This window comes from Acinonyx jubatus, chromosome C1 (genome assembly GCF_027475565.1).
Source record: "Acinonyx jubatus isolate Ajub_Pintada_27869175 chromosome C1, VMU_Ajub_asm_v1.0, whole genome shotgun sequence".
In the NCBI taxonomy this organism is placed as follows: Eukaryota; Metazoa; Chordata; class Mammalia; order Carnivora; family Felidae; genus Acinonyx; species Acinonyx jubatus.
In genome coordinates, this window is record NC_069381.1 from 61,071,690 (window position 1) to 61,097,516 (window position 25,827).

General features: G+C 34.5%; 1 protein-coding gene across 3 annotated transcripts in view; it reads left to right on the forward strand.

Annotated features, from left to right (window-relative positions):
• TNNI3K (TNNI3 interacting kinase) overlaps positions 1 to 25,827 on the forward strand; it is a 283,164-nt gene that overhangs the window by 21,917 nt on the left and 235,420 nt on the right. For all 3 annotated transcript variants that reach the window (XM_027058869.2, XM_053214232.1, XM_053214234.1), the window contains exon 5: positions 10,834 to 10,944. In XM_027058869.2, the coding sequence (XP_026914670.2) occupies positions 10,834 to 10,944 (111 nt within the window). The remainder of the gene's footprint in view (positions 1 to 10,833; positions 10,945 to 25,827) is intronic.

Genomic DNA, 25,827 nt, shown 5'->3' on the forward strand with positions numbered 1-25,827 from the left:
AGATAAGATTTTATCCGTGTTAGTTCTATTCTTATCTTAGATTGGATTATTCCATGTTGTGGGGGCTGTCCTGTGCATTTGTAAGATGTTTAGCAGCTTTCCTGGCCTCTAGTCTCTAGCTGCTGGTAGCCACTGCACTCATCCCCAGTGTGACACCAAAAATGTCTGCAGACGTTGCCCCTGGGGGACAAAATCACCCTCTGTTGAAAACCATTAATTTAGAGGACAAAGTTAATTGATACTTTAAAAAAAAGTTTTTTTTAGCGTCTATTCGTTTTTGAGAGACAGAAAGAGACAGAGCTCGAGCAGGACAGAATCCGAATCAAGTTTCAGTCTCTGAGCTGTCAGCACAGAGTCCATAGCGGGGCTTGAACTCACTGACTGAGATCATGACCTGAGCTGAAGTTGGATGCTTAACTGACTGAGACACGCAGGTGCCCTGATATTTCTTTAAATCCAAGTTACATTTTAATTGAATGGTTTCTTCATTAAAGAGAGCATTTTCTCCAGATGGGAATTGGCCAAGATAATAATAATAAATTTCTTTGGAAAAAAAAGAAACAAAATTCATACCCACAAAAAAAAGAATCTTATTTTTTGCATACTTAACTAAACTTTATAGTTAGTTGCAAGTTTTAAACATTGTTTAATACTTGACTCTTAATAAGGAACCAGAAAACATTTATACCCACAAATGAGAGTAAACATTAATATTTATATTCATATCTCTTCTTAATAATCCAATATATTTCATAATCTCTAAATGAACATATTCTCAGTAAAACATTGATAGGATTTTAACTGAAGACACTAACACATGCTTCAATTCTTATATTGGCACTATTTCCTGGAGAATCTTCCCTGACCCCTTCCAAGTCTGGATTAGGTGTCCCTCCAATGTACTCTTGTAAGCACCCTGTACCTTATCATATTGTGAACGATTCTGTATTTCATTTCTTGGTTATTTCTCTACCTCTTCCTCTAGTTTAGGAGTCACAATCTTACATGCTTGCAGGAATGATGCAGGTAACATAAATGAATTAAGATGATAGTGATATGACAAAGTTAAATGGGAACTAACACTCAATGTTTCTGAGACACAAGAAGTGGTGGAGACTTTGGAAAATTAGAGAATTTATGCTCCATGTAAAGGGAGTAGTAATTCATCTCCAGCCAATCATTGCCAACTAGGAATGTAAGCCCAGTATTGCCCCAAATTTCAGAGAATCAGAAATTATATGAAGCTTCCTGATATGCAATTTCCATTCTTTCAAATTTTTAGTTGTGTTATGCAGGCCAAACCATATATATCCCTCCCCTCTGCACCCCCCCACCACCTGACTTGTGGCCTGTTTGTAATCTCTGGTAAAATTATGAGCACCACCAAGGCAGAGACCGGATCTAAATTGCTTATCATTGTAATCTAAATACTTAGAACAATTCCTGGTGTATATTCATCAATAAATACATGTTGCATAAATAAATTAGTAAGTTATAATTCTATGGTGACTAGGAAAAAGAAAAGCACTCCAAAGGAGGAAGAATTATGTTGACATTGGACAAAATATGGTTCTATTTTGGCCATTATAAGTGGAAATTAGGAAATTGTCATATATATCTCTTTAAGGGATATATTAGTGAATTTGTGGGAATAGAAAGTGCAAAAATGGATTGGAAATAAATGGAGTTAGGAAAATGTAGGCAATGAATATTAATTGTTCTTTCAAAAGGCAAAAGACTGGGCAGTATCTTGAGGAATGCCAGAATCACAGAAAGATTTCTACAATAGAATGTTTTTGATCTTTTTAAAGTTTTGTTCCTTTGGATAAACATCAACACTCTCCTTTTCGAAAATAAATAAGCATTAAAAAAATTTAAAAAAAAAAAACAAAAGGAGGGTGCCTGGGTGGCTCAGTCGGGTAAACATCCAACTTCAGCTCAGGTCATGATCTTACATTACAGTTGGTGAGTTTGAGCCCTGGTATGGGCTCTGTGCTGACAGTTCAGAGCCTAGACCCTGCTTCAGATTCTGTGTCTCCCTCTCTCTCTGCCCCTCCCCTGCTCGTGCTCTGTCTCTTTCCCTTTCAAAAATAAATATACATTTAAAATTTTTTAAAAAATCGACATTCACTGCCTGTTTAGATGTTTTTTTAATTTAAAATAATTAAAATATAAGTGAAAACAAATTAAAGAAATTATAATATTCAATTTGCTTTTTCAAACAGCATGTATTTGCATTCTCCCAAATTCCCAGAGATTTTGATTAGCTCCTCCCTATTAAATCATCACTATATTATTTAAAAAGAGAACAAGTGCATTCAAAAGCCAACTGGAGGAAGCCCATAGGAAGTCATTATAGAAAACAGATGTGGAAGGGTCAGCAGAGGTGATGAGAAAAAAATAGGTCAAAAGCAAATTTGGAGACATTACCTTTAGTACAGGTACTCAATCTAAGAGTGGGTTCCTTCTCTTTTTTTCTTTTTTTTTCAAAATTTCAAGCAAAGTCAAGTGCTTCTGCCACACTGATACCTTTAATAAGTGATATCTTTTGTGAAGATAAATTCAGAATTATTTCAACAAGAGGCATGTAGGTGTGAGCTTTCATGAACAGTTATTTTTATACTGATTAATGGATCCTTTCACTGGAGCTGTCTATGATGCATGAGGCAGCTCTAGTCCATTAAACTTTAATGCTTGGAACTAAATATATTTCATACTGAAGCTCTGCATAGTCCCTTGCCCTAAAGTAAACCTTAATATTCTTTGAAGTCTACAAAACTTCTTTATTAATTTTTTCCCTACTAACACAAACAGGCTATAATAATTACTGGGCTGGCTAAATTGTGTTGATACAAAAAAAAATACTTAAATAAGCACATTATTAAAATATTTATGTTTTCACACCCAGAAACCCAGTCTTCTTTCCAAACCCAGTTCAGGTCTTCCTTGTTAACTTGATGTGACATTTCAGGGACTATCTGAATATTTGCATTGGGTAGGGTGTTACAGAAAACAATTTAGCCTAACTTACATTTTACAGGTGAAGAAATTGAGATATTTCATGATTAAATATATTTAGAAATAGAGTGGACTATGATGTAAGGTGAATGTTCTCAAAGGTCAGTCTTTGAGGTGATACATTTAATATTAATATATAAACTTGTAAACATTTTGAGTTTATAGACATTCATGTATACATTATACAATTTGATCCTGTTACAATGCTATAAGATAGATACAGCAGATATTAGATTCCCTTTTTACAGGTGAAGAGCACTTGGTCAGGGCTTATACATGAAAGGCAAAAAATTGAGAGTAGATTAGTTGGGGGTGGAGGGTAACATGTCATATTGAGAAAAGCATACTATTTAAAATCAGAAGATTAAGTTCAAATCCCAGTTCAGCTTTGATTTAAATGTACATTAAATAAATGTATTTTATGGTATGGTGTGCCAGTTGAGTTCTTGAAAACCAGGCTCTGAAAGGGATTTTGGAGTGCAAGAGATTTATTTGGAAGTGACACCTGTGAAAAGGAAAGGAAGGTAGTAGAATTAGTCTGGGTAAGATAGTAGAGTTAGACTTGTTAAAATCTTTGCCACCCCAATGGGAACCTCAGAGCAAAAATTGCCTATTAGAGGAGTATCACTAGAGTGGCTAGGTCCTTCTACCATCAGCTTTCTCAGTCCATGACTGAGGCCACCTTGGAAAGATAGTGATCTTCTTGGCTCTACTGCTACAGTGGATCCTGAAAGAGCTAGCTAAGGGAGGCTTTCAGCTAACCACACTACCAGTACACTCTTCTTGAAGGGAGATCTGAGTGGCATATTTCTGCATCTGCCATGCAAGGGGAAATATCCATGATTCTATAATAAATGAAAAAGGGAGATTACTTACCTCTATATGTAGTATGAGCTCAATTGTATACATATTAATAATAAAGATTATGTGTCAAGCATCATGCAAAAATGCATTACATTTTTTATTGAGTCCTCACAACTCTATGAGATTGATATTATGATCTCCACTGAATAGAAAAACACTCCATAGCCTACGAAGTTAGGGGACCATGTCCCAAATGTAGAAAGTAGCTGTCAATATGCAAACACAAGTTTACTTTGTTGTGATATTCTTTGCTCTATTTACTTTCATGAAGGTTTGTACCTAGGGAAAAGAATGGAAGGAAATAAACACATAAATGATAATAGTGATTATATGGTAGTACTACAGGTTATAAATTGTTATTTATTCCTTTACTTTCTACATTTTCTATTATGACATATTCTAGTTATCTGTTGAGGCATAACAAATTACCCCAACCTTAGTCCTCTAATACAACAATCATTTAATTATTCTCATGGATTCTCAGTTCATAAATTCAGACAAAACACAGGAGGGATGGCTTGATTCTTCTCCACTGTATTTAGGGCCTCAGCTGAGAAGACATAAATGACTGGTGTACTCCATCAACCAGGGAATTGGAAACGTTTGAAGGCCTCACATATCTGGTGTGCCTGGACTAGAATGACTAAGTCTGGCTTTAGCTAGGTCATTTGATTGGAAAGCCTTTATGTGATATGTAGCTTCTCTGTCTATGTGGCCTGGGACCTAGTATAGCCTGACTGCCTCAAATTAGTAAGACTTCTTGCATGGTAGCTAACAGCTTCAAGAGCAAGTTTTCCAGAAAATAAGGAGGAAGGAATGTGGCTTTTTATGACCTAGACTTGGAGGTCATAGTTTACTTCTACCACACTCTTTTGGTCACAACCCACCCAGATTCAAGGGGAAGGGCCACAAATTTCACATCTATACGGGAAGATCATAAATTAATGTGTGCCATGTTTTAAAACTTGCAGAACACATATTTCCAAATCAGAAGAAAGTAAATTTTAGACATTAAAATTCCCAGTTTAGTTTTTATTCTGAAATAGGATTGGCAAAACAAAACAAAACAAATGTGTGTGTGTGTGTGTGTGTGTGTGTGTGTATGTGTGTGTGTATTTAACTTATGTAATTTGGTGGTAGAGAATCTGAGCTCTCTAACACTAATGGTTACTTATTTTTGGCTTTATCCATAGTAACAATCACAGAGCTAACAACAGGCAAGATATTAGATGCTGTGTTAGACTTTTATGCATAATACAAAGTTGGAGTTGCTACCATTACAAAAAGCTTTCACCCATTTACTTAAATCTTTGTAGATCTATTGTATCCTGAATCCTATTTTTTCAAGGATTTCCTGGACAGATTTTTTTTGTCCAAGCCTTACTCTACCACATGTGGATTTTCTTTTTCTTAAAAATAAATATTGTATACATTAATGCATTACAGAGGCTTATTTGCCCCACACTTCAGAATGCTTCTGTGTTCCACTGAGTAATAATGATGTAAATTTGGCTAGACAGTGCATAAGGGAAAACCTGTCCATTCTCCAGAAGACTATTCCCTATCCAAGGCTTAAGGGTCATTCTTTTAAAAATTTGCCATTAGATTCTTGTTATGTATCATAGAGCAAGCAATTAATAAGATCAGCTTTATCATATTTAAAATTTACCTAATATTATTAATTTGTATGAATTTTTTTCTGGGAGCTGTGTACCATATTGCTGAATTTTAAAATTCTTCCATTACAACTTAAGACTTCTGTAGAGGAGGGGAGAAATATTTGGGACTTGTCACTTAAATGCAACAAAATACAGCAAAAATCATCCTCTCTTCGATATTGGAACAAAGGAAAGATCGGCACCATGGATCGTCAAACATGCAGCATGGAATTTGGAGTCAAACAGACTTAAATTTGTATCTAGCTCCAACACTTACAAACTAAGTTTCTACAATTACTTCAAATTCTTTGAGTCTGATTGTTATCAGGTATAGTAGGGATAGTTCTATTTTTCTCATAGGTAACTTGTGAAACTTGAAAGAGATTATGTCAAAACATTTTACATGGTACTTAATCATAGTGAGCAAATTTTAAGTAGCAATGATTGTTTTGTTACATTCTCTTTAGCACAGCTTGGAAAGAGAAAACTTCTATTTTTATCGCATTTGGTAAAAAAAAAAATTTAGATCAATCAGAGATCAACTTAAGAAATCCAACCAAGATATGAAAGGATAATTTAGTACTTTGAACTGACTCAACATTTGACTGTTCTGGAGAAATCATGACAGGGCACCTGGGCTCAGTCATTAAGCATGTGACTTCGGCTCAAGTCATGATCTCACAGTTCGTGAGTTTGAGTCCCACATCGAGTGATCTCAAGCCCTGCTCCGGGTGAGCCCTATTTCTCTCTCTCTCTGTCTCTCCCCCTCCCTCCCTCTCTTTCTCTCTCTGTCTGCCACTCACTCACTTTAACCCTCTCTCTCAGAAAAAAAAAAAAAAATCATGACATACTTTCTCTTACATTCCACAAATTTCAGCTAAATAAGAAAAAATATATAAAAATAGTTGAGATTGGGGTGCCCGGGTGGCTTAGTCAGTTGAGCGTCTGACTTCAGCTCAGGTCATGATCTTACAGTTTGTGGGTTCGAGCCCCGCGTGGGACTTGGTGCTGACAGCTCGGAGCCTGGAGCCTGCTTTGGATTCTGTCTCCCTCTCTCTCTGCCCCTCTCCCACTCATGCTCTGTGTCTGTCTCTCAAAAATAAATAAAAATGTTAAAAAAAATTTTTAAAAACTTTAAAATATTAGTTGAGATTACTAGAATCTGCCTGATAAATATTTTATATATTCCATTTTTTACATATAATTATTTTAATATAGTCTAGTACAGTGCTTGTCAAAAGGTAGATATTCATTAATACATATTTGTCAAGTTAAAGAGTATCCATCTTTCTACTGATTTGTACGAGTTCTTCATATATTAGATACACAAACCACTTGTAAATTTTACATATTACAGATGTTTCTCTAATTTTTCATTTATATTATTGTATTTTTAATCGCTTTATTTGCCTAAATTTATCATATTTTTCCTCTACTTTAAAAATTGATTTTGTGCTTAAAAAGACCTTCTCCACTTCCTGCATTGCCTACCCATCTGCAGAGAAAAACATTCTAATTTTTCATTTACCTCAGAGACTACTCCTGTCTTTAGCCTCACCATTTAAAATTAAAAGTTATTGATGAGGTTGGAATTAATTCCCATGATTTTTTTTTTTTATTCCTGGAGAAAGCAGAACTCATAGACATTTCCTGTTTCCAGTACTGCTTTAGAGTTTTCCTATGTTTTATTACTTTGATTATTTCAGTGGGTAACTAATGAATCAGAGGAAATGAAGTTGTGGGGAGAAGGCAAGGGGAAAGGAGAAACAGAAGTTAGATGATGGGGTCAAATCACTTGCTTATTTGGAAGCTTTCACTGAGGACCAAACTGAGCTCCAGTCTTCTATGTCCAATGGTGATAAGTTTATTGAGTTATTATTTTTCCAGGTACCTTTTAAGTACTTTAAATGTATTATCACATCAGTTGTGAATGCACAGTTTGTATGTGTATCACATCAGGAGATGCAGTTAATGTCCCCTTTATTGAAAACCAACGAACTTCATGTGAAGAAGTTATGTAACTTGCCCCAATTGACACAGTCATTGGCAGAGCTGGGATTCTAACTAGGGAGGTAATTCTAGTACCCCCAGTCTTAACCTTATGTTGTAAGTGTCTCAAACTTAACATGTGACAAATTAAACATTTTATTTCTCCCCCAAACTACTTCTTCCTAACTCTTCCCTAGCTCATGTCATTCTGTTAGCTATTGCACTTGGGAAAAATTTGAACACCGAATACCCTGGTCTGCAAGACTCTATGAGATCATGTGGCTTTGACCTCTTCTTGAACATTATTTTCCTTTCTTGATTTTTGTTTAAACCTTCTCTTCAACACTGGCCTTCAAACACACTAAGTTTATTTCCATCTTAAGAAATTATATGTTTCACACTAGCTGCTCCCTGGCCTTTAGTGGCTATCCTTGAAATTGTGGCTTGGATTTCTCCTTTTTAGTATTTACTACATATCTCAAGTGCACATTTAGCTCAATGAAGCTTTCCCTGATTACTCAGTTTAGAGTAGCCCCTTTATCATTTGCCTGTTTTCCCTCATAGTCATTGGTACTGTATCATTCCATACATTACTTTTTACGTGTTATCTCTCTACTCTTACATACACACAGTAAAAATATAAGCTCCATGAAGGCAGAAATTTAACTGTCTTACTGCAGTGTCTCCACTGCTCATAACAGTGTTTCACATACTATACATGCTCAATAAATATTTGTTAAGTATATGAAAAGTGTATTGAAAAGGAGAATAATGTCATAAAAACTGTGTGTAAGAATATTTATTTGATAGCAATATGGAAAATGGGCTGCAGTGGGAAAAGGCTTCATCAAGGAGACTAGTTAGAAGGTTGTAAAATGGAGGGTGATGTTAGAAATGAGAAGAAATATAGGAAGTACTAGTAAGTTAAAACCAGAGGAATTCTGAAACTGATTGAGTGGAAGAGATTTAAAGTCATTTGGAGTAAGAAAATGTCATTAACATGAATAAGAAATACTAGAAGATGACAGATAACACTGGGAAAATTATGAATGGTATTTAGAAGAGCAATTTTGAATTTTTAATTTGAGATGCTATTGATAGGTAGGATGCATAGAATTTGGACTTAGAAGATCTGGACTAAAGATAAAGTTATCTGGTTGTGTAAGAATTACCAAAGGTGGCATTTGGAATGAGAAAGTAGCTTGGGCCTAAACTCACTTTTTGGAGGCAGACAGAAATAAAGAAGAGGCAAAGAGAAAGAAATCAGGAATATATGGTTTTAAGACAGCAAAAGAGGTAAGGATTTTAAGAAAAAAGAGATAATCTGACTATAGAGAGGAGACGGAGGATTGACATTGGATTTGGTGAACAAAGTTACCTTCTGAAACTTGAGGAGGTGATTCAGGACCATGGTGAGTCCTTATGTCTGAGGTGGAAGAAACTAGCATAGTGATTTCTCTTGATAATATAAGGCAAGGACAAGGAGAACCGATGGTGTGAGAAAGAGCAGAATTCAATGTGTAAGGAGTATAGTGAACCCTATAGTGAACTATAGGGATTATGTAAGATTTGTGTATACATGGCTAGGGATTACTAAAGAAATGAAATCGGAGCTGTCAACAGTGAGCAGCAATAACTTTATTCAGAAGCTTGGAAAATGAAGCAAGGATAGAGATAACTGTAAGAATAAGCTTCAGTGGAATAAATTTGTTTTGTTCTATTTGTTTTGCTTAAAAGAATGGAGAAGAGGAACCTGGGTGGCTCAGTCAATTGAACGTCTGACTCTTGATTTCAGCTCAGGTCATGATCTCACAGTTCCTGAGATGGAGCCCTGTGTCAGGCTCTGTGCTGACAGCACCGAGCCTGCTTGGGATTCTGTCTCTCCCTCTCTCTCTGCTCCTCCCCTGCTCACTCATGTGGGATTCTACCCCTTTCTCTCTCAAAATAAATAAACATTAAAAATAATAAAGAATGAAAAAAAAAAGAATGGAGAAAACTTAAGTCTCTATTCTGAACAAAGGGAGCCAATGGAACAGTAAAGAAACACAAAATCTTTAACTTACTTAGTAGAACAGATGTACAGAGTAGAGAATTTTGAAACTATAACATTAATTTTGCTATTTGGAATTCTTTACCAAAGTTTTTTCACTTTTTTATAATTTCTCCTAGACCTTCAGTTATGTATAACAGGATTAAGAAATGGAACTTTTTTTTTTTAATGGGAGGATTTTCTTAACCAACAGTATTTGAAATAATACTTTCATGCATAAATGCAGTGGCCTATCCCATGAAGACTTGACTTTCTTGCCACAGAGTATGTTTGAGATGTTGGTGGGTCAAATATTATACAGAAGTTGTGGTTTGAATTCTTTCTTCGAGTGAGAAATAATCTTCTCACTCAAAAGAAAGAAACATGAAGACCTTTCTTTGCATTCCCTTCCAGCTGTGGGGTTTTATGAATATGTGACCCTCCATATCACTCTTTTGACTGTTCTGACTTATAAAATAAGGTATAAAATAGTAACTTTTCATAGGGTAATTTTAGAAAATATTTTTTTATTTTTATTGTTTTATTAACCATCTTTGAAGTCTTACCATATACCAGGTTTAAATAAGTTAATGCATCTGAAAGGTTAATTACATAATAAAAATTCAATGAATGTAAATTGCTATTAATATTGTGAAAAAGTTCCTTGTCTCTCCAAAGACAGAAATACAGTGCAAATAATAGTATGAGGAAACTAAGGACCCCTTTGGCCATTGCATAAATTATTCTAACTTAAAGGCCTAAATACTACTTCAAACATTTTCACTGTTAAAATAAGTCAAGTTAAGAAAGACACTACTGATTGATTATATGTAGGCCCATGACACTATGTGTCATTAATTATGTATAGGTGCTATGACACATATGCAGAGAAGAAACAATTACTGATTACCATGAAATAATCCCCTGCAGTCAGTCCAATACCACAGTTGCTGGAGAAAGCACATTTGTTGGAGTGACCTACACGTAAGATTGAGTTGAGTTTTCAAGAACCTCACCATAGGTAGTGTCCTTTCTATCTTTCATGGTCAAATGATAGAGGATTGATTGTAACTGAATAGCCCTGTCATTTGGTCCTACATTCAACCATCTCAGAGTTGGTCTCTGCTGTCTCGTGTGCTCTTATGCCAGAAATCACACTTAGGTTTTCTTTGAGCACCTGAACTGGCTGACAGTTAGGGATCAATATATCCTGTTGCACAGTGTCCAAACCTGCTATTAGTAGAAAAGTAACACTAAAGATGTGTTTCCTTACAGGACAGTGCAGAATTGATCACTTCCCTGCTTCACAGTGGAGCTGACATACAGCAGGTTGGGTATGGTGGCCTCACTGCCCTACATATTGCTACAATTGCTGGTCACCTGGAGGTAAGTCTCACCTTGGTCACCTGTAACAAACCTGACTCTTTTAATTCTTGTTCTTAACTGTTTTTAAAGGCTGGCTTTTAGGAGCTGGTTTATTTTTTAGCTATTGAACACATCATTTATTTGGAGGGTCAAGTTAAGCTATATAAATGTTCTTTTGATAGTCAATTCAGTCTGTTTTGTAACAATGTAATCAAACACCAATTAATATAAAGATGGCTGGGTACACACAGGCTATGTAGCAGTGATTAAGAGCATAGGTTTCGGGGACAAAAAAAAAGAGCAGAGATGTTGGAGTCAGGCAGTTCATTTTCCATCACTTGCTGTGTTTTCCTCAAGCAAGTTACTGTACGTCATGATATCTCTGTTTTCTTCATTTATAAAATAGAAATAGTAATAGGCCTATTGTAATGATTAGATTAGACAATCCATATAAAGCACTTTTTAGATTGCTTCATATAGAGTAAATACTCAGTAAAAGATCATTCATTCATTCACTTATGTATTAGTTGATCTATTAAGCATCAGTTGTGCTGTAGATACTGTTCTAGCTCCGAGGTGAGAGTAGCAGGAAAGACAGGAAAGATTCCATTTTCTTGGAATTTAGTTGTAGAAAATGAGACAGACAATAAAAGAAAGAAAATATATAACATCACTAGTGAGTACTAGAAAAATAATAAAACAAAGTAAAATGAAAACAGAGTGGAGAAATGGGCACCATTTAAAATAAACTATATGGTAAAACTGTATATAAAATATATATGATAGCACATGCAAAGGCCCTGTGGCAGAAAAGACTCAGGTGTGTCTGTGTGATATGAGTGAGCCAAAGTTGTTTATGTGGTATGAGCTAGAGATAGAGTGATGGAGATTGAGATCAGGTGGATGCTTACAAACCAGATCACAAAGTATTTTAAAGCCCATGGGAAGGATTCTGAGTCATGTCTTAGATTTAATTGTTGAAATATTGATTTCACACATACAAAGCACTTTCATTTGTATTACTTATTTAATTCACTCACAAATTCTCATGAAACAATTTTTAGCAACAGTGCCATTTGATAGATATAAAACCACTACTCTTGTATAGTAATTGTCTTTACATATTGCAAATCCACTGAAAAAAAGAGCCATGTCTGGAATCCTGGTCATTTTTCTCAAAATTTCACACTCTATTAGTTATGGTAACCATGGTACCTTTATTATTAAACAGTTATCTATTTCTCCCTTTTAGTCACATTGCAAGTTAAATTGTATTTTCCTTGCTAACACACTCACGCACACACACACACACGCCAACTGTGAACAAATAGAGCTGCATATCATATAAAATACATAAAACTTATGAAGTTGGTGTAATCTACTTCCCTTAAGAGTGTCACTTTAAGGGGCTCTTACCCTCGATAAATATTGACATATTTCATTGAGAGAAAAATCGTTTCCTTCGTGCTTACATTTCCACCCCTTACTATTTCTTATTTCCCCCCAAAATAAATCTTTTGGTGAGATTCACTGTAATTATAGGTGAATCTGTGTTATTTATGAGTAAGGAAATTTTATTAGAATCACCTAAATATCTTTTCCAAAAAAGAAACCAACTGAGGCCAGTAATAAAGTAAATGGAAGGTAAACTTTAAGGAGTCTGGGTGGAAGTTTTATGGGATAGACATTAAGTTCCACTGAGATACATCCAGCCTCTTAATGCCGGGAAAATGGCAGAATATGTTTTGCAAAACAAAATCCTTTTTGTCTAGTGCTGAGCTGATTACATTTGTCAGGGATAGAATTACAACAGGGTCAAAAGCAAGGTGGTTAAGAGCCTGGTCTCTTCTTCTCCTATTGAAATATCTATTTTCTTACTTATGTAAATCATAGTGTAGAATGAAATATAATTCTACTAGCCTTAGGGAAAACTTTACCAGAATAATTCCAAATATGTCTCTAGTCTTGTCTTGCATTTCTTTATGGGTTCTCCAACTTCATTAGCTGTTGTATAACATTTTGTGATTTTTGTAGACAATTACTGATGGTACGTAAAGCAGGTGTATATCCATTAACCTTTATTCTCTTTTTATCTAATAGATGAATTAAGTTACAGGTCAGATAATAAAACAAAATGGTATTTAAAAACCTATAAGTTTCATATTCAAAATACAAAATTTTTTCTCTGAATTATGTTTTCAAAGCTATTAATTGCAATAAATACTTACTATTAATGTATTTTCTTCCTTACTCATATTCATTCATTTAATAAATATTTTTAGCCTCTACTTTTTCCATAGCATAGCGTTAGAATATGGGAATGATAGAAGAAAACATGTATGACATACTTTTTCCTTCTAAAGGTATTATAGTGTAGCTGGACATACAAAATGAATACACAGGAAGGGGCACCTGGGTGGCTCAGTAGGTTAAGCATCTGACTCTTGCTCTCTGCTCAGGTCATGATTTCACAGGTCATGGGTTCGAGCTTCGCATCAGGTTCTGCATTGGCAGCATGGAGCCTACTTGGGATTCTCTCTCTCTCCCCCTCTCTCTCTGCCCCTCCCCACTTGTGCTCATGCATGTGCTCCCTCTCTCTCTCTCTCTCTCAAGATAACAAATAAACATTAAAAAAATGAATCTACAGGAAGAATTATACAAACAATTCAAAAGTAAAACTGGAAGGAAGGAAGGAAGGAAGGGGAAAGAGTCAAAGATCAGAATGAGTTTGATAATTAGAAACAATTAGAAATGTGATAATTGCATAGCAAAGAATGACAACACAAAATGAGAAGTGTTACGTGTTCACTGGGAATAGAAATCAATGTAGACTGAAAGATTTGGGGAAGGATTTATGAGAGGGGTTTTGAAGTTGGCTGAACTTTAAGGAGTGGTAAGAACTTGACAGAAAAAAAAGAGGAATCATGTCCAGAAACTGTAAGAAGAATGAGCTGAACACACTTAGGAAAGAGTGAATGTAATGACAAACAGGTTGTGAAAAGTCCCTTTGGATGTTAGGAATGGACCAGACTAAGGAAAATGAGCATAAAAGTCCAAGGAGTTTCATTCAACTTAGTAAGCATATATTGTAGTTTATGATGTACAACACACATGACTAGATGGTTAAGGAGATAAATAAAACAAATAAATCCCTGCTCTTTAAAGACATTTACAGCCAGTAGGATTTTTTTCTAATAGGAAATAAGGAGCCATTGGGACTTTTTGAGCAAGAGAATGATTGGAGTTTTGATAAGTAATGTATTGAAGAGGATTTCTCTGAACAAAGAATTTACTATGGATTCCAGAGTGATGATATGATGCTTAAACAGAGAGATAAAAGATCGGGTAAAGGAATCAATTTGGAGGAGAACTCAATTAGTCCCAACATGTTGATCTGATGACATCCAAAGTTTCAAGTGGAAATGTTCCTTAATCATTTAGAAATATACAACTAGCATTCAATGGAGAAGTTGGGGTTTAATGTAAGGTTTTGAAAATTATATGTGAAGAGGGGATATTTTAAACCATAATAGCTGAAAGTTGTAAATTGGGTCTAATAGATAGCCAGGACTGAGCCTATCTATAGAGACTTGAGGACTTGCTGCCCCATTGAGGGACAAAGATGCATTGGTCACAGTGGAATGAAGAAAACAAGGATATTGTACTATCACAGTAATTAGGACTATGGAGTCTTTCAGTAAAGGATCCTGGGTATCAAATGGTGTAGAAAGTGCAATGAGAACAATGGGATAAAATACAGATAGCTCTACTTATTATACCAAAAATTTAGATGCTTATTTCACTCCTGTTTTTCACTCTTGGTTAGCAGAGATGGTAGCAGTGGATCAGTGGGAGTTCCCTTTCATTAGTAGCCACTTTCTTTTATTGCCCACCTGTCTCTGTGCAACAATAAGTGATGCTAAGTCTGACAGCCCTCTTTGTCTACACATATCAAATTCAGAACCTCCATTAGTGTCTCAAGTGTGTTTGTCCTCCCATAATTGTGAATTCTATTAAACAATTTTACAATAAAATTTACATTGACTAGGCAGCTGTCTCCTTCAATAATAGAAGAGAACATGTGCTGTGGATTCCTGGACATGCTGATTGCAATTTGAGAACTCAGATTTAGATTTACTGTGCTTTGAAAAACAGGCAAATACTAGTTATCCTGGGTCTCACTACTTCTCCCTGACCTATCCATCTATCAATACATGTACATATGCTGCTTTATGCAAGGCCTAAGATCCTGTCAGCAATTTACAAAAATGAACTAAACCCTCTTCTCCCCTTTAAATCCAAGGGGCACATGAGTCATATGTTCTCTCAACCATGAGAAATGAAAAATATTAGCTAACATTTGTTAGTGCTTTGGTATTCACATGCATTTGTCATTTGGCTCTCCTGTTAGATAGTTACCATTAGATTTAGTTTATTAATAAGGAAACTGAGGATTAGAGTAGTTCAGTGGCTTCCACAGAGCCATTCAGGCAATGAATAAATGAGATGAGTAGGACCCACACCTGATTATCTATTTCAAATATGTAGTCTTGTATATAGAAGGACAATTATTCCCTTTTGACTCTTGCATGTGTTGCTAAAACAGATTTACACCCATAAGACACAAAAAATATATTCAGAAAATAAAGCATAAACTGAATATCTTACTATTTAAAGCCCAGACGTTGCTACATATACAAATAAATCAATATTAAATTAATTCAAGAATAGCTTTATATGGCACTTAGAATATGGGCACCAGAACCCATGGAGGTATAATGCATATGTGTGAGAATACAACACACACATACACCACACATACACAGACATATCCCCCAAGTGTAAAACACTTTATACTTAGTCAAATAATTCTTTTAAAAGCTGTTACACTGTGATACTTCATACAGTAGTTTCTAAAGTTATCAAGAGACAAATCAATTATCTGTAGCTGTAGACAGCTGTTTGAATAGCAAATAGAAAAGCATGTCTGGGATGACACAATATGTAATGTATAGGGGATGGGGAGTGTTTTATTTGTCACAGAAAGTCACAGTTTCATATACACTTTGTGCAGGTGAGAGTATTATTTTTGTAGTTGAATTTATTGTATCCTACCTTATCCTTTCTTCAGATTGTAAACACTTCTCCAAACACTGCTTCAGAAAGCCTTCCTAGTTATTTTGGAATTTATTTCTGATTTCAAGGGAATGCAATTGATGTTGTTCCAGTTCATTCTTAACTAAATCATCTGAATGTTTCAGGAGAGAGTTTTGTTTACCAAGAAGCTTCTAACTCTCTCTAAGTTATTTCTTTTAAAATGGCTTTAGTTTTCTTCCCAAAGGCACAAACAAGTGAATGCTTGGAATTATAAAATGTGCTCTCTCTCTTTCTCTGCCTCTCTCTCTCTCTCTTAAAGAGATAATGTACTCAGGAGTAGTATAACTAAAAAGTATTAGACCTGTCTACAGTCTTATGAATAGACAATCGTCCCTTATGAACTTCATTCGGAATTAGAAAAAACAGAACCCTATGTCATTTCACAGTGTGCAACACCATTACCTTGTCTCTGATGTCTCCCAAAATTTTGCAAGCAGAGAGACAAATATTACATGAAGATCATGAGCTACTACAATTCAGGTACAAAAAGCATAGCAAGGGCCAAATATACCAGTTAATGCACATTATTATAAATGATTGTTTAAACATCACCTAGTGAATGCCATTAATGATTGATATGTATTCTAATTACCATTCGTTGGCATTCACTTTAAAGTTGGTCTGAATAGTCATTTGCAGTTCTGTGATGCCAAAGTTTAATATACCTTCCTATCAAATGGCTAAGTCTGAAACTAAATATTTATTATACAAATAGTCTTTAAAAACTGAGACCTGATTTAGGAACAGTACATCTCCTGTGGCCTTCAAAAGTGGTTTTCTCAGAAGTCAAAACCAGAAGTTCTATGTCCTAATTGCTGAATGCGCTACAGAGCATACTGTTTATTAAAGGCAAGGAGACAGTCTCCTACTGTCTAGGTTTTTGGTCTAGAGACTGAGACAAGATCATAGACCATGCATCATAGTCAGTAATCTTATGGTTTCAGAAGAGGTACCTTGTGTATATATCAATTGTAATATTGATACAAGAGGGCATTAGCTTGAGTGTCATTTTTTTTGAGGGGGGGCATTTGAGTCTTTGCCAAAGGTTCTATTAGCTATCATTAAACATTAAGTATTGCTTTTGGGGTAAGGTAAAAGAGCATAAGCAGGAAAAGCTTTATAGGCTAATAAAAATGTAAATTAACTGTTCATCAGCCTGCTACCATGGAAAATGATGAAAGAAACATTACCTGAGAAATTAGATTCATAGATAATTGCTAATCAAATCAACCTGAATGAGAAATCCCTTTGTAACCATTCAGCATTTTGTGTGAATTTACCTCTCTATGCCAACCCTTCTGTGCACTGAATTTGATTCCAATACCCTAGGTCCTCCATACATTTTTAAAAAGATAGATATAGAGATAACATATATATATATATATGTATATATATATATATATATGTATATATATATATATATATATATATATATAAAACGTTATGCAATGTGTCAGCTAGGCAGAAGTAATTTCTTTGCTAGGTATCTGTGACAATTGATAAGAAACAGCTGTATATTTTGATGCATGTGCATTTAACCTTCTTTTTCAATGCCATACTCCCTACCAGGAATTTGAATGCTCAGTTATGAATCAAAGCTTCTATAGCTTGCTTAAGTCACAGCCCCAGAGTTTCAGAGCTTCTAAGCTCCCTGTGTCCTAAGCAGGCGGGAAATTACTACTCTTCTCCCCCTCAATTAGGAATACATTGGAAGACCAATATTTTCTATCTGATCTTTAAATACAGTAGTAAAGTAGATGGTGAGTACTACCTACTTTCTCTCAGGATAATTCATTCTGGGATAGTATTTAGGGAGTAGAGGACTTTAAGTATTTTATCTTTTCTGAACATTGTGTGAGTTATTCTCCGTATGGCTGCCTTTTGTGGATCTCAAAAACCTTTAGAAAGTTGCTGAGGTTGGACGAGTGAGAGTGAGAGGCTAGAGTCCCCATGAGTGACTCTCAACAGTTGCGCTCTGTCACAGCATCTCTCTTCTGAGGTGTCCCTCAAAGACACTCAGCACCTCTGCCTCTTATCCCTTATTCTTGCACAACTGAATATCAGACTAATATAGCTATTATAAAGCAGGGAACTGTTAAGGAAATCACACAAAGCTTTCTAGAGTTACTCTGAGATGTAATTCAAGTACAACCACTTGGAGCATCTTTAACCTTGATGCCCTTTTACTTTGTTCTGTGCCCTGAAGTAGGCTACTAGCTCCCTTAGTCCTGGGATGAGCGGTCTCATAATTACTGCAGATTTCCACATCTGAGAAAGATCCTATCAGGAGTTGAAGAATCATTTTCATAATACTTTCCTGAAAGGTATTCATCAAGCTATCCAGGAAACTTGGGGGGAAATTCCAAATTAAATAAGACAAAAGCAATGGATGCAAATCTTTTGTCTAGAACTATCAAAGACATTACTGATAGTGATCAATATGTTGCCTCATTCTGTCATTCATACTGTCATTATCTTACTCTTTATTCACAGTGTCATTATCTTCCTGGACTTCCTGCAATAGTATTCTGACTTATAAGGTCTGTCTTCCAATCTTTTACAGTCCTATTTTATCCTAAATACTCCTGAAATTTTGCCAGGTTCTCTAACGTGGCTTTGATTGAGTCATTCCTCTGACCAAGAGACTTGCTTATCCCAAAACACACCCAGCAGGGATTAAGTGATAGTGATCCAATTCTCCTACCTTTTCAGCCATGGGTTTTCGTACTTTTCATTTTGCAGCCCATGCTCTAAATTCAGTGAACTGTTATGCATTTATATTCCCTATGCTTTTTATTACACTATAGTCTCTTTATAGTTTGCCTCTCCCACCCATCCTCAAATTTCAGATAAAATGCCACTTTCATTAAACTGCTGGATTCCCTTAGCTTGAGGTGTTTCCATGTTTCTAACCATGGTACTTTTTCTATACCTTTCTCGTAGTATTTAACACTGCCTGTTTTATAAACATGGTCATATTTTACTATTTTATTATATAGTTTTCTTGAGCATAGGAACTGCATGTTAAAATCTCTATATAGCTCTCACAGATTCTAGTATGGTGCTTTTGCATATACTAGTTTTTTTTTTTTAACTTAGAGCATTTCTTTTTTTTTCTTTCTTTTTAAACTTTTTATTTATTTATTCATTTAAGTAATCTCTACAGCCAACGTGGGGCTAGAACTCATGACCCCAAGATCAAGAGTAGCACGCTCTTCCAACTGAGCCAGCCAGGTGCCCTGAATATAGTAGGTTTTTAATAAATGTTTGTTGAATGACTAAATTAATGATTATGCAAGTGTTTTACAAATCACACAGAATGAGGAAAATGATTTCTCTTCTCCATAAATGCACAAGAGATTATAATGATATCTTTAATAAGGAAAGTAGCTTACAAAATCACAAGCAATTTTCATAAATAGCTTCATACAAATTACTCTTTAAAAAAATCTATAAAATGAAGTAAGGGGGAACCTGGGTGGCTCAGTCAGTTGAGCATCCGGCTTCGGCTCAGGTCATGATCCCACAGTTTGTGGGTTCGAGCCCCGTGCTTCCGATTCTGTGTCTCCCTCTCTCTCTGCCCCTTCCCTGCTCTCACTCTGTCTCTGTCTCTCAAAAATAAATAAATGTTAAAAAAAAAATTAAATGAAGTATATAGCCAATACAAACAAAAATAATGATCAAGTTTTGTTTTTAAAATTTTCTCTTTGCCCATTCAATATCTTTTTTTAAAGTTTTTTATTTATTTATTTTACATATTAATATCATATGTGTTAATATTATTACCTTTATTATTTTAAGTTAAAATTTAAAAATAGTAAAATACACTTTCATTTAAGCTAGAACTCTCTTTTTCTTCTCTTAATATCTATTGGTGGAATTCTGTATGCTCTTATTTTTTTTCAAGTTTTTATTTCAATTCCAGTAAATTTTTATTTAAATTCCAGTCAGTTAACATACAGTGTTATTTTCAGGTATACAACTTAGTGATTCAACACTTCCATACAGCACCCAGGGCTCATGACAAGTGCACTCCTATTTAAAACATAATGGAGGAATTTGGACTTAATCTATTAAGTTTGATCTAACAAAAAAAGTAACAGTTTAAGTTTATTCTACTCCACAAAAAACAAGCCCAACATACCCATAAGGGAGCATGGTTAGTCTTTGAGATCTGCATATCTCTCTCTGTGACTTGGCCGAAATTTCCTAATCTCCATTCTAATCAGTACTGTTGTCTCCAATCTCACATGTGAATTGTGCTTTCTGACATAAAATCAGTTACTGACTCACAGCAGCCTCAGCACTGATAGCTTGTGATCCATTTATGAACTGTCAAGATAAATAAAGATCTTCAGATTATTTATATCTGCTTTTTTTTTCCCCAGTAAACTTACACTTAGAGAATTACTATATATCTAATCCCTCTCCAACTTGATTTTATGTCTTTTAGCCTAATTGGTTGCCAAACTGAATATACAACTTTCACATTGATGATGCAAGAAGAGTGGAAATGTGTTGTTCCAATAAGGAACGTGAATTGGTTTAGATGTTGGCACTCCCATCAGCAAGTGTGATAACATAAATCCTTGAAATCCAGTCAATAAATTCTGGAACTGCAATATTTTATAGTAAAAGCCTTTGAAATTTTTTTAGCACTTCCTTCTTTTTGGCGAGTAACCAAGTCTAAACCCTCATTGGAACTTCTGGAATTGTTGAGATTGTGTCTAATATAGATAGCCAAATCTTTTAAATCAGAGTTTAAATAAAATTTGTAATTGAACAAAACCCAGTACCAGTATATGAATAAATTTATTTTTGTTGTACTGCTGTCAAAATTATGATGAAAACTCTCTGTGTTTGGGCCTTAATATTTTGTGTGTGTTATGATCCAGCAAACTGACTTCTAGAAATTTATTTTATGGAAGTCATAAGAGATTAGATCGTAAGGGTGCTCGTGTAAAATAAATAAGAAAAACAATGTAAATGCCAAGAAACAAATATTGATTGAATCAAGATGATACATGGGTACAGGGGGATACTATGCAGTCATTAATCATGGCCTTGCACAAGTGTATACAGTTACAAGATGTAAGGTAGTGGTCCTGTTTTTTTCTTTTGCACGTAGCTGTCCAGTGTTTCCAAAATCATTTATTGAAGAGATTGTCTTTTCCCCATTGTATATTCTTCCCTCCTTTGTCATAGATTAATTGACCATATATTTACAGTTTTTTCTGGGTTCTCTATCTTATTCCAGAGATCTATATGTCTGTTTTTGTGCCAGTAGCATACTGTTTTGATTACTCTAGCTTTGTGGTATGTTTTGAAATCAGAAAGCATGATATGTCCAGCCTTGTTCTTCTCTCTCAAGATTGCTTTGGTTGTTTGGGATCTTTTGTGGTTCCATACAGATTTCAGAATATTTTGTTTTAGTTCTGAGAAAAACGTTGTTGGTATTTTCATAAAGATTTTATTGAATCCATAGATCACTTTGGGCAGTATGGATAATATCCTTATCCATGAACACAGAATATCTTTTTGTTTATTTGTGTCACCTTCAATTTCTTTCATTAGTGTCTTATAGTTTTCAAAATACAAGTCCTTTTACCTCCTTGGTTAAATTTATTCCTAGGTATTTTATTCTTTTTGATGTGACTGTAAATGGGATTATTTTCTTAATTTCTTTTTCTGATAGCTTGTTAGGATATAGGAAAGCAACTGATTTCTCTATGTTAATTTTGGGTCCTGTGACTTTACTAAATTTGTTTATTTGTTCTAACAGTTTTTGATGGAGTCTATACTATTTCCTATATATAGTATCATGTCATCTGCAAATAGTGACTTTTATTTCTTCCTTTCCAGTTTGGATGCCTTTTATATCTTTCTCTTGCCTAATTGCTCTGGGTAGGACTTGTAATACTATTTTGAAAGAAAGTGGCATTCTTATCTTGTTTCTGATTTTAGAAGAAAAGTTTTCAGCTTTTCATTATTGACTATGATGTTAGGTGTGGATTTGTCATATATGGCCTATTTTATGTTGAGGTATGTTCCCTCCATAGTGAGTTTCTTGAGAGTTTTTATCATACATAGATGTTGGATTTTGTCAGATGATTTTTCAACATCTGTTGAAATGATCATATGATTTTGATCTTTCTTTTTGTTAGTGTGGTATATCACATTGATTGATTTGCAGATGTTAAGCAATTTTTGCATCCCAGAATAAATCCCACTTGATTATGGTATATGACCCTTTTAATGTATTGTTGAATTTGGTTTGCTATTTTGTTGAGCATTTTTCTATGTTCATCAGGGATATGGGCCCATAATTTTGTGGTGTCTTTGTCTGGTTTGTTATCAGGGCAATGCTGGCCTCATAAAGCATTCCATCCTCTTTAATTGGAATACTTTAAGATGGATAGATTCTAACTGCTCTTACCTATCTTATCTTCAAATGTATTTGAGTTACTTTTCCTACTTTTTTAAGAATTTCTTTTAAATTTCTTAAGATGGATACATGGCTTAGCTCATTAATTTTTAGCCTTTTTTCTTAATCACTTACAAGTCTATATATTTTAAACTTCTACTTTGGCTATATTGTCCAAATTTTGATGTATCATATTTTGTTGATATTCATTTCAAACTACTTTCTTATTCCAGCGTGAATTCTTTTTTGACCCACAAGTTATTTAGAAGTAGGCTTCCAACTTTATAAATTTAGTATTTTTTATTTACCTTTTTCTTAATGATTTTTAAGTTAATTTACACTGTGGTCAGAGAACTATGTCATTGTTTCCCAGTATTTGAAATGTGTTGAGGGTGCCTGGGTGGCTCAGTCAGTTGTGTCCACCTCTTAATTTCTGCTCAGATTGTGATCTCCCAGTTGGTGACATCAAGCCCTGCGTTAGGCTCCGTGCTGACAGTGCAGAGTCTGCTTGTGATTCTCTCTCTTTCTCTCTCTCTCTCTCTCCCACCCCTCTTGAGTGCATGCACTCACTGTCTCTCTCAAAATAAATAAATAAATAAATAAACCTCAAAAAAGAAAAGAAATATGTTGAGTGTTGGTATATGGGCCAGTATATGATCAATTTTGTGAAAGTTCTATGTGTTCCTGAAATGAATATGCACTCTGCTATCGTTTGTTAATGTGTGTTGTAAGAGCCAATTAGGTCAAATGTTTGTGTCCTTCATATCTTTTATGTATTTTGTGGGTTTCTTGTTTGTTTGTTTTGGCTTATGCTTTCAACTCTGTGTTAAAAATTCTCTACTGTAGATCTGTTTCTTTGTTTTAATTCTGTACATTTTTCCTAATTTATTTTGATACTGTGTTACTAGATATGCACAAATTTAACATGATTATAGTTTCCTGGGAGAATCAATCCTTTTATTACAACAAATTAACCTTCTTTATCTCCAGCAATGTTTTAATTTACCCAAGAAGTCTAATTTTTCTCATATAAATATAGCAATATATACCTCTCTTGCTTAGAATTTATTGGGCATATATTTTTCTATCCTTTTACTATAAACCTATATAAACCTCTTACTTTACAGATGTCTTTTATACATAGCATATAATTGGATTTTATTTTATCCCACCCAGAAATTCATTATTTTAATTAATCCATTTGCATTGTATAGAGTTAAATCTACCAATATATTTTGAACTTCTATTTGTTTCATCTTGCTTTGTTTAAAAAATTAAATGTCTGTATATGGATGGCCTATTTCTAGACACTTTATTCTATCCTATTGTTCTATTTGTTTGCTGCATGTGAAAATCACTCAACTTTCATTGCTGAAGCTTTATAACAAATTTTGATATCCAGGAGTATAAATGTGCTAATCTTTTTATAATTATTTTTAAAATTTTCTTTGCCATTTTTGGTCTTTTACATCCATTATAAATTTTATTTTATTTTCTTAAAGTTTTTATTTATTTATTTTGAGAGAGAGAGAGAGAAAGAGAAGGAAAGAGAGAAAGAATCCCCAGCAGGCTCCACACTGTCCACACAGAAGCCGATGCAGGGCTCAAACTCACGAACTGATAGATCATGACCTGTACTGAAGCCAAGTGTCAGACGCTTAACCAACTGAGCCACCCAGGTGCCCTACATCCATTATAAATTTTAAAATCAGATTGTCCATTTGTGTGATATTACAGCTATGGGTCCTTTTTTTGTCATTTATTAACTTTAATATCTATACTTCAATATTTACGTATATTCAAAATATACTTAACCCCTCCAATACCCCTCCAAAAGCCACATTCTATTACCACATCATGCTCAAATTCCAGGATCTCCTCAAGTAAATCAGGTTCAAATGTGGATGAGAATTCTTAAGTTTGGTGCTTCTACTATGGTTTATCTCAACTGGAATTCCTGTGGAATAGCAACAGGTTGTTTGCCTCCCACACACCCAGCATACAGTGGTAACTAGGCATAGATAATCACAATAGATATATCTATTCAGAGTAGAAGATGGACACACACAGCAGATAACCTCATATTGTTGTCATAGAGACTCAAACATCATAGTATGGTCAGATAGTACAAATAATAATGAATGATTGTAATGAGATGTGAGGGCTCTTGGTCATTTATACAGTTTTGAAGAAGAACATTTTTAGGTAATAAATGGTAATGTGTGTGTATGTTGCATTTAACTATAAATGCACAACTGCTGTTTGATTATTATAATTTTCATCATGGTATATATTCTAATTTCTTGATCATTCAGCTTTGGGAGTTAAATCATGTAAAGTTTTAGAGATAACATGTATCTGGAATAGATCAGGTCCTAGGTATTCAGCGAAATCTTCCCCTACTGTACCTTTCTCTCCTTTTAAATCTTCAAATCATATTATAGTTTTGTACTTATCAAGTTTGGGCAATGAAAACTGAGGCTCTTCTCCCTTCTACTACATAGAACATGCTTCCCTGTATCTTACAGGGGGACGCATGAAGGAATAATATTAAGATCAGCAAAATAGTAGACATCTCTTGGTTAATAAAATTCTATAAAATATTTTAGATGTTTTAATTTTAATTCTGAAGGAATGAGAAAGTGTCCATCTTGGATTATAAAAGAACATCAGTATCTCTTCTAAAAGTGCCATAAATAAGACAGAAACTGGCAGATTTATTGTTGATCTATGTTTAATTTAAATTTGTTTTTAGAATATAGGAAAAGTGGTGAAAGGAAACGGACAGCTTTGAATAGATATATGGTCTAAAACTCTGTACTACATCACTCATTTTAAATTAAGACTTGATATTATTCTTTCTGAAATATATCAGATGTGGAAAGACACAGAGTGTGGTCCTCTAAAAAACGGGAGAGAGGGGGAGAAAAGCAGAAATAAAGTACCTCTTAAATTATTGATTTTGTGAAACATATCAAATTACTTGTCATCATAAATGTGGCAGCCTATAACTTGAAGTGTGTTGACCAGTGATGACCTTAATGTGTTTGGATGCTTACTGGCTTTTGCACCTTTATGGCAGAGCATTAAAGTATATTTTATGTTTAGATCATTTATCAATGTATAGGTGTGTAATCCTATTTATCTTGCTATTTTATCAGGTTGCTAGTGTGAGGCCAATATTTTAATAAGCTATGTATCAAATAAGTAGACTTTAGCAATTTGAAAGGCATTTTTGATACAGTATATTTCTATACTAATAGTATGTCATTGGCCAAACTATTGGGAAGTAAATTATAGCACAGATTAAGCTCCCTCTCTAT